Raw genomic sequence first — 9,131 nt, 5'->3', positions numbered from 1 at the left:
TCCCAGGAGCGGGTGCTCGTTCCATCACCGAACGACGCAGTTTGTTGTGTGACGCGGCGGGATAAAAACGTGAGACGCAACAAAGGGTGACTCACGGTCGGGGGCCCTCTCACCCCTTTTCGCCTCGAATTTATTACAGCAAATATCGCACCCCAACGATGACGGACCAATGAGGAATCGATGCTTAACCTCAAAGTTCGACCCGAATCGATCGCCGGCGGAGAGGCGGAAGCATTTTGCGGCTCGTTCCAAAGCGGGAGGTGGAATACAGAGTGGTCATAAAATGGTTGGTACGTAATCAGTGGTAAATTATGCTCGTCGGTACTCCCCACCAGCTGCGGTTTCCTTCCGCACCGCTTTGCGGCGAAGGTGCAACACTGGCGAAAATGGCGCTCCGAAAACAGGCGTCATTGCCACCGTCGCGTCATTGCGCGTGAAACAAAACATAATGAGCTAATCGGAGCGCCCGGCGTGGGAGAGACGGTGGGCGGTGGGATTTCTTTAATTTATTGGCCAGCAATCAATTAGCCGTGATTCCCTGATTCGAGTAATTCGGGCACTTCATTACGCGCTACTCTCGCGCGCCGCGTGTTTGGATTTCAGGTGTTTCGCGCAAATAAATCACCTTAATCGAGCTTAACACATCCTTCCCTCTTTTTCCCTCCGTCCACCCACCACTGCCGCTTCATCTGCTCCACCCTGCCTTGCCGTTCGATCAACTCATACACTAATCCTTGCCCACCCGCGGGCCCCTTCCCCGTTTGTCCCCCAGCGGCCTGCCGACGTAGCCGAGGAGTTGCGCGCGCGATATCTTAAGCCTCGCCGTCGACGTGATTTCATCGATTCCTCTCTCTCTCTCTCTCTCTCTCTCTCTCTCTCTCTCTCTCTCTCTCTCTCTCGCTTCCGCACTCCCTCGGCTCCGCTTCAACGCTCTGTCATGCGGCCGGTGGCTAATCAGTGCGTCCGATCCGTTATCAGCAGTTGGGGCTGGAGCGTGTGGGGCGAGGGGATTATTTCGGCAGGGTCTGCTACCGACACAACACGCTTGACGCGCCAACAAAAACACCCACTAGTTCCGTGCGTCCGTCCAGTGCAGCATTTCCGTGTGTGTGTGTGTGTCTTTAGCGTCGGCGTCACTGGCCCAGGTGAGTGCCCGAAACCCCCGAGCGCCGTCGGAAGCGCCCTCAGTACCCTTTGGAGGTGTGCGCGAGTCACGCGACGGCGGTGGCGTCTGCTGGACGACAGAACCCGTGCGGGCTGGGTGCTAGCCGCCCACCCAAAAAGGCCGCGAGCCGTCCAGTAGCAGTGCAGTAGCTGCACGAGACGCACCGGCGATACTCCCGGGAACTGTGCATCTTGAGCGAGGAGGAGCAGAGCAGCAAGCAGTATGGCCACCACGTCCACCGTCGCACCGGGAGGCGATGTGGAGGCAATCACGCCACGGTCGAACGACTCCATCGAACCGACCAGCCAGGTAAGTGCACGGTACTGGCGGGAATGTTTGAAGTGGCCAAGAGTTTTGGAGCTTCAACAGTTGGGGGCGGCACTCTTCTCTTCTGCGCAGTCGACACGTGTCCAAGCACTGGAAGCGAGCGGTTGCTGCGGGGCCCAAGCGTAGTTTTGAAGTGTCCAAGACCTGGAACTTCAGGATCTGGGCGGGGGTATCTAAGCACAAACGGAGGCATAAAGCATAGCCATAATTCGGGCAGATGATCCCTTTTTTGCACATTCCCTGTTAAGGGAGTGTGCCCATTCTTCCAAACCCATACCGACGGACAAAACAACAAGATGAAAGGGTTACACACACACACATACACACACACAAACACATTCGGGTCGGTACCGTTGCGCTAAGTATAGCGCTAAGAAGGATGGCGACCGCCGAAGCACCGGATTAGCTGTGCATGAGTTATCAAAGGGCCGTGTGAGCGAGGGACGTGTGTGAGTGTGTGTTCACGTGTTTCGTGTGTCGTGAAAAACCTTAAGTTTTTGTGCCGTGTGTGTGTGTGTGCGCAATTTAACAGTTGATTGACACAGCGACAGCGTCTGTGTGGAAAAGCAAACCCCCGGGGGAGGGCATTCGGGCATTGGGAGTGGTAACTGGCGGAAAAACGATAACGGTGCGCTCCAGTGAACAGGCACGAGCTGCCGCTTAACTGCCGCCTAATGAACTGTGGCTCTCGAGCGGTATACAGCATCCTCCCCCCACAAATCCACACACCCTCCTCCCCCTTCTTCCTGGAAGGGCAATCGAGCGCTGGAGTAGATTAAAGCCCACCGAACCGCCGCCTTTTTGTGTGAAGCTATGGAGCGTGGAATGTTCCCGGAGCATCGTCGTCGTCGTGTGTGTGTGTTTTGGTGTATCATGTGATGTATCAAAGGCAACAGGTTGCAGCAGGGTTGTGGATCCTCCGCAGCAGCTGCTGGGCTGTTGCAATGCTCAGTTACTGGAAGCTTCTGAACCAACTTCAACGCGGATTTTTTTTTCCCTTCTTTCTTGTGTTTTCTCCTCTCCACCAGAGCCCCGGCTTCATCACACTCACCGTGCCGTCGATCGTGGAAGATCTGTCCGACACGGACGCCGCGCGCCCATCAACACCGACCACCTATCAAAAGCGGCCCGCCTCGATCTACTCGACCGGCCGGGCGCCACCAATCATCCGCGCCGTCTCGTACCAACCGTCCATTGCGGCCGGCTCCACGCACGCCTCGGGCGATGGGCACGTGCCGCCGCCCTCGACCGCGGAGGAGAAGTCCAAGTTCACGCGCCGCTACCTGGCGGGCGTCACCGGCATCAGCTACGCGCTGTTTCTGATCGTGTTCGGGCTGATCGCGTTCATCACGGACGCGGTCGAGAACAACGCGCGCTACCCGCTGGCGGAGGTGTTCGCGCTGTACATGGTGGCGGTCGGCATCCTCTACTTCGTCTTCCTGTACGTCGACATCCGGGTGTACGTGTGGCGGGCGCAGAAAGCGCTGGAGGAGCTGCAGCGGCGCCGGCAGCTGTACGCCGAGCAGGCCCTCGCGGCCGAGTCGGGCACGCTCGGCAACGGCGGTGGCCCGCTGGAGCTGTCCGCTGCGGCGGTCCGCCCGGAGTGGGAGCTGCCGGCGCTGAAGCCGATCCGGCACGATTACTGCTTCGTGACGGGGCGGCACGGCGAAATCATCTACCTGAAGCTCGGCGCGACCTGGTTCTGCTTCGGGCTGCTCATCCACTCCGTGCTGCTGCTGTCCTACCAGGGCATCCTGATGAACAGCCGGGACGGCAAGTGGGCACGCTGTGCGTCCAACACGACCATCGCGATGGAGGTGCTGTTTCTGTTCTACTGCCTGTTTTTGGTGTTTTTCTTCTGGAAGTACGCGAACATCGTCATCAACCGGTACCGGGGGCTGGCCCGGTTCGGCATCATGCACGCGATCGGGACCGCGCTCGCCTTCTGGGTGCTGACGATCGTGCGCGAGACGGTGGTGGCGATCCGCATCAAGCAGGCGTACTACGACGATGGGAAGCCGGCGGCGGAGGAAGCCGCAGCCGCGTACGAGGAGCCGGGCCGCGACTCGTCCATGCTGGCGCCGATCGACTGCCCGGGGCCGGAGGAGCTGAACCAGGTGCTGGCATCGTTCTCGCCCTACCTGTACCCGTTCGTGATCGAGTTCAACATTCTGATCGTGGGGCTGCTGTACATGATCTATGCGAACATTAGCAAGTGCCCCAAGAAGATCACGGTGAAGGGGCACAAGGGGCATCAGGCGCACGGGGACGGCGCGGCCTCCAAGGCGGGTGGGAGTGTGATGGACTTCGATGGGAAGAGCGAGTGCAGCGACCACTGCAACGACACGCTGGACCATGAGGCGCAGGTCAAGTCGAGGCTGGTGGTGTACGGCGACTGTCAGCATGCGAGCCGGGGGCTGTTTGCGGGGCTGATACTGGTCGTCGCCACCATCGTGGTCATCATACTGTTCCACATCGCCGCGCGAGACGAGTAAGTGTTGTAAAGCATAAGCTTACGCCTGCATGCATGCTATTTGTGTTGCAAAAGTGCGCTTTTAGGACACTGGTTGCCACTATGTAGCCAGAGATGACGTCGCAGTGGCTTACACGGGTTTACGATAACATTGAAAACGTTTGCCATTGATCTCAACATCTTTGAATTTGATCTATGAACTTGCTCCAAGATTTTAGTAATGAATCTATTCACAACAAATGCATCTACATTGTCAACACACTTTCACTGGGCAAGTAGAATTTACATTAAAATGCTATTAGGTTAGCTCATATCGGCTACCACGGTTTGCAAATAACGTTTATAAGTTTCAAGAAATTACTGCAGCACTACAGATGAAGATATAGATGTTCAACAAAACCTAAAAAAGAACTAGAAACGGAAACTTCATGAGTCCATGAAAACCAAAACAAAACCTGCCAGCAATTAAAGATTATGATACCCGCACTAAGTCAATGTTGATAGCAAATGGGAAAGTACTGACGATGCAGGACGCATTCATTAGTAATTGTTGGAGAAGGTTGACATCGTATTGGAAGATGCTGAGATCAATGTGAGCTAGAGTTGGGTAACTCTGATTCACGTTCATTAGCCTGAGTAAATTTGCAAAGAGAGTCATTGATTCTGAATCTCAAAATATGAAATTATTGAATGTTTGATTTGTAGAGATTAATGACACTTCAGAGATTCACACGACTTTAGAGATTCATGAATCTCTAGATATGCATGACATGATATGCGAACTTTCATGAGTCTTTGGTAATTCAATGCGTGAATCGGATATCTAATCTTTGAACATTTATATACATGATATTTTCGATGTATGTTATTTGTGTTACAAAACTGCACATTGAAGACATCGTATACTAAGTCCGCCACATAGACGATATTTCTAGCTTCATATGCCACCTTAGTGCATCCTATTTATTCCACAACAGTACACTTTTAAGACATCGCATACTAATCAAAGTTTTTCGTTATCTCTACTCCCTCGCGGTTTTTGCAGCGATTACCGCGACACGGGCATCCTGCTGGACGACATTTTCGAGGTGACGGTGCTCGGCATCATGATCTTCGCGACGATCGCCGCCTACTACCAGACGACCCGGCTCGACATCAACCCGCACCCGATCTCGCGCCTCGACGACGTGCTGCTGTTCATCGCCATTCCCGCCTTCTTCTCCGAGTCGCTGTTCAGCATGATACCGGCGTTCGAGAACAGCTCCATCCTGAACGGGTTCATCGTGTTTACGCAGCTCGCCCAGATACTGATACAGACGCCCTGGATCTGCGACGCGCTACGGCGCTGCTCCAACACGGAGGAGCTGCAGCAGAGGAAGCCGGGCAAGGAGCTGGTCACGTTCATGACGATCGCGAACGTGTCGCTGTGGGTGTACTACACCTTCTCGGTGAAGACGGGCGACTTTGGGGACGAGCGGTACGAGTACTACGGCGATGTGCTGTGGTCCATCCTGAACCATCTGTCGCTGCCGCTGATCATGTTCTATCGGTTTCACTCGTCCGTCTGTCTGGTGGACATCTGGCGCCATTCGTACGAGCCGGGTGAGATGGCACATTAAGGTGGCAGGAGGGAGGGAGAAGGAGAAGGAACAGAAAACGCAAAGTATTATCGGTGCTATTATTAGTAAAGCTGACCCTGATTGCTAGTTTTTCGGAAGTCCGGTCGGCATCCAGGACTGGCAGGGCAGCGATTAGGATTAGGATTAGGGTTACTTAAGCGGCACGTAGAGTGCGTAGTAGATGGAGACGGAGTCGCCCTAGCAGGTGACTGAGCGCTGACGTACGCAGCTGATGTCACGTGAGGCTAACTTCCTGCAATGGCACGGCGAGGCGGCGCGAAACAAACAATACGAGGTGCGCTAGGAACGGACGAGAACGCAGAGAATAAAACAAAAAGACGACAAACACAAACAGTACAGACCGGATTACGAGAAAGCCTTCGTCTGGGATTTCCACCCGGGGTGGGGTTTTTGTTGTATGTGTTTCCGTAATCCGCAGATCCGGAGGGGTGTTAGAGCGACCGAGACGGACGCGCGCAGCAGATACCGGACACGCGACCCGATAAAAAAGACAACTGCGTAAGACAGGGCCGAATTTCGAAGAAGCAATCGAGGCAAAAAGGGCGGAAAGAAAACTCCATCCTGTGTTCCCCCGTCGAGTCGGGCGCAGGGTTGGCGTTATCGGGCGCCCGTACGAAGGGAGCTCTGTCTTTATTTTAACTACACAACAAAACCAACCCTCAGTGCTGCTGGGTGGCTGCGACACTCACAGATAATCACGAGCGGCACCTCAGCTGGCGCCTTATCGCATCCGCGGATTTACTTGTGCCGCACACTGTCGAGGATGACTTTCCGCGGCAGCACCTGCTGATAGAAGGGTACGGGGCGCTCGCCACGGGTCGACCGGAAGAGGCCGGCGTCCAGCAGGTAGCGGGGCCGCTGAATGTCTGGCCGGGTGCGCAGATGGTCGATCAGGTAGCGCACCGAGCGCAGGTGGCGAATGTCCTGGAAGAGGCTGCGCAGCGTCCGCAGCTCGTCCGGAAAGTCCGGCTCGATCGTGTCGGCCGAATCGATCCGGCTGGTGGTACGAAGGGCCGGCGGTAGGGTACGGCCGAAGGCCACATTTCGCGGTCGAACCTTGGCCATCGCTTGCCGGTCGGCTCGCATCACCTGTGCAATTCGGTTCTGCAGCGCCATCTGTAAATTTCAAACGAAGATTCGTTTTTTTGGGAGATTTTTGGAGCAAACAGCGCGGCAACAACAACTTACATGGTCCAGCTGCCAGTGGCGCGCGACGTCCGTCGGGATGGCGCGAACTTCCCGCGTGTCCACCCGCAGTGCCCGGGCCATCTCGTCCTCGATCTCGATCGAGAACAGCTGCTTGATGATGTCCTTGGTGATGTTGGACTTTTCCGCGCCGAGCCCGTTCAACCATTCGGAGAAGTCCTGGGCGCCGAGATCGATCAGTTCCTCGATCTGCTGGAAGAGCGGCTTATCGAGCAGCTTCTGGTCGGTGCGGTAGTACTTCGTCTGCCACTGGATCCGCTCGTTGCCCGTCTTGCGCAGGTACGCCTCCATCCAGTTGCTCTGCGTGTCGGTCGGGATGATGCGCGACCGGGCGGCCGACCGTTCCTCGACCACCAGCTCGAACGGTGGGGCTGGTTCGCGCCCCTCCATGTCCAGTGTGTCACCCTCCGTCTGTAGATCCAAGTCGCTCCCGTCATTGTCGCCGTCGTCGTCGTCGCCGTTCGGTTCGGTGTGGTTCGTGGTGACGGGCTCTTGCAGCCGGTCCGCTAGAATTCCCTCGAACTCGCGGTCATCGTACGGTGGCAGCTGGACCATGCGTTTCAGCCGGTCGTAGAGCCGTTTGGGGATGATGTGCGTCATGTCCAGATTGATCGGATCGCTCGACATGGGCTGGGGAATGGGAAAGAAGACGTCCTTGTTGAGGATTGGGGAAGTGCAGAACTCTGCACATTGATTACTCACCTTCTGCAGCTTTCGCTCCAAGTCGTTTATTAACGTCTCCAAATGGGGATCTCGCTTTGGATGTATTCTCGTAGCTCGTTTTGAGGCCTGCATCCCCTTCATTTTCGGTTCACTGGAAAAACTTTCTGTTTTAAAGGATGCCGAGGACGACTGGAGAATTGAGGCTAGAATGTGTTCTAAATAAAATAAACAAACCATCTATCTAAGTTGTTAAGGTAGCGAGCGTTACTATAGCAACCGAAACAAACCCATCTGACAGGTTCGTTTAAAGGGGACAGGAGCCAGAAAAATATCGTCAAAAAAAAAGGTTGTTTCATCATTGCTAGACTATAGAAAGTGTTATCTATTGAGGGAACATTACACATTTTGGATCAGGAATGTAAATAATTGTGAAAAATGCATAAATTATAAAAATAATTTCAACAATCGTGCCTTGCTGTGGTCTTGCTAGCAGCTCATTGCTGCCTGCAAACAAGGCCGCCAACTGCGCTCTAACGAACAAACTTCAAAGTTCGTCACCGTTTGCGTGCTTTTCGCACGGAGCTTGGTAAAGCAGGCGACGAACTTTGCCGACGAGCTTCACCGTAGACTTTTTTCCTCGTAAGCTTGACGATTTGAACTTTTCGTTCGAAATCGATTCAAACACGAACGGATGTGTACCCGTTTTATGCCGTCGTCAGTTTGTTATCGTTGCTTTGCACTTCGGGAAGATAAGACAGCTAGCATCAAAGGCTTAACAAGCGATTATTGAAAGAATTCTTTAGATAATGATTTTTCAATGCTGTTAGAATGCATCGTAGGATTTGTAGCAGACTTGTCATTTGTAATAAATATTTTATTATTCCGTTTCTTGTTTCTTGTTTCTTGTTGTCTTATTATTCCAGATAAGTAAGTAAGTATTCCGTTTCTTGAAAAAATATGGTTTCTATAATAACGTCCTTTATCAAGATATCGGTAGAAGCAAATATTTTATTACTTGCACGTGCGATGCAATTCATATTTAATCTATGATATCACTGTAGCAGACTGCATACCATTTTCTTCTTGTTCTTATTCTTCTTATTCTTCTTTAAAATCAGTTTTATTGAAGGAGTGATGTGCCAGATCGGTAAGGGTGTAGCATGACTTGCAAGAGTGGATTCGATATAGCTCCAGGACCAGTATGGCTTCACTATTAGTTCCAGGACCTGTTTGAGTTCTGCTTCAGCTCTAAACCTGATAGAGAGTTTGCATCGACTCCCGGAGTGGCTTTGATATCAGTTCCAGGATCGGTAGGTAGTTTATGAGTTCAGCATCGGTTCTAAGAGCGGTATAGGTTAAGTATGTACTTTAGGATCTGTATGGGTTCAAGATGAGCTCTAGTGCCTGTGTGGGTTCAGTATTGGTTCTAGCAATAGTATGAGTTCCGTATCGATCCCAGGAACTCAGTACTAGTTCCAGGACCTCTATAGGTTCAGTTTCAGTTACAGGATCGGTATGGGATCAGTATTATTGCAGGATCTTGTATGAATTCAGTATCAATTCCCGAACCGGTCAGAATTGAATATACAAATAACTAGCATAAAATATAGAATAATATTTGAAGATTTTCAATTCCGAGGCAAACAATCAACAGTGC

The 9,131-nt window shown here is 52.9% G+C and overlaps 2 protein-coding genes across 3 annotated transcripts; one reads left to right on the top strand and one right to left on the bottom strand.

Annotated features, from left to right (window-relative positions):
- Nucleotides 1-1,032: 1,032 nt before the first annotated feature.
- LOC121594617 (proton channel OtopLc-like) lies at nucleotides 1,033-5,925 on the top strand. Its single transcript, XM_041918089.1, has 3 exons — nucleotides 1,033-1,474; nucleotides 2,521-3,983; nucleotides 5,011-5,925. The coding sequence occupies exons 1-3, from the start codon at nucleotides 1,388-1,390 to the stop codon at nucleotides 5,582-5,584; spliced, it is 2,124 nt and encodes a 707-aa protein (XP_041774023.1). The 5' UTR covers nucleotides 1,033-1,387; the 3' UTR covers nucleotides 5,585-5,925.
- Nucleotides 5,926-6,039: 114 nt separating this feature from the next.
- LOC121594619 lies at nucleotides 6,040-7,792 on the bottom strand. 2 transcript variants are annotated; one of them, XM_041918112.1, is made up of 3 exons: nucleotides 7,514-7,792; nucleotides 6,794-7,441; nucleotides 6,040-6,721 (listed from the first exon to the last, which is right to left on the bottom strand). In XM_041918112.1, the coding sequence occupies exons 1-3, from the start codon at nucleotides 7,709-7,711 to the stop codon at nucleotides 6,344-6,346; spliced, it is 1,224 nt and encodes a 407-aa protein (XP_041774046.1). In that variant the 5' UTR covers nucleotides 7,712-7,792; the 3' UTR covers nucleotides 6,040-6,343. The 2 variants fall into 2 exon arrangements, with proteins under 2 accessions (XP_041774046.1, XP_041774037.1); XM_041918103.1 differs by having other exon boundaries at nucleotides 6,794-7,792.
- Between the last annotated feature and the right edge of the window lie 1,339 nt (nucleotides 7,793-9,131).

Source organism: Anopheles merus, chromosome X (assembly GCF_017562075.2).
Source record: "Anopheles merus strain MAF chromosome X, AmerM5.1, whole genome shotgun sequence".
Lineage (NCBI taxonomy): Eukaryota > Metazoa > Arthropoda > Insecta > Diptera > Culicidae > Anopheles > Anopheles merus.
Note: the sequence above shows the minus strand (reverse complement) of the source record. Positions and strands in the feature narration are given on the sequence as shown.

Excerpts from the sequence above, each read along its gene's own strand:
- LOC121594619 (XM_041918103.1), bottom strand. The coding sequence starts at position 7,711 with ATGGTTTGTTTATTTTATTTAGAACACATTCTAGCCTCAATTCTCCAG. Across the intron at positions 6,722-6,793 it reads GCCACTGGCAGCTGGACCAT|ATGGCGCTGCAGAACCGAAT; the intron begins GTAAGTTGTTGT and ends TGAAATTTACAG.
- LOC121594617 (XM_041918089.1), top strand. The coding sequence starts at position 1,388 with ATGGCCACCACGTCCACCGTCGCACCGGGAGGCGATGTGGAGGCAATC. Across the intron at positions 1,475-2,520 it reads CCATCGAACCGACCAGCCAG|AGCCCCGGCTTCATCACACT; the intron begins GTAAGTGCACGG and ends CCTCTCCACCAG. Across the intron at positions 3,984-5,010 it reads CACATCGCCGCGCGAGACGA|CGATTACCGCGACACGGGCA; the intron begins GTAAGTGTTGTA and ends CGGTTTTTGCAG.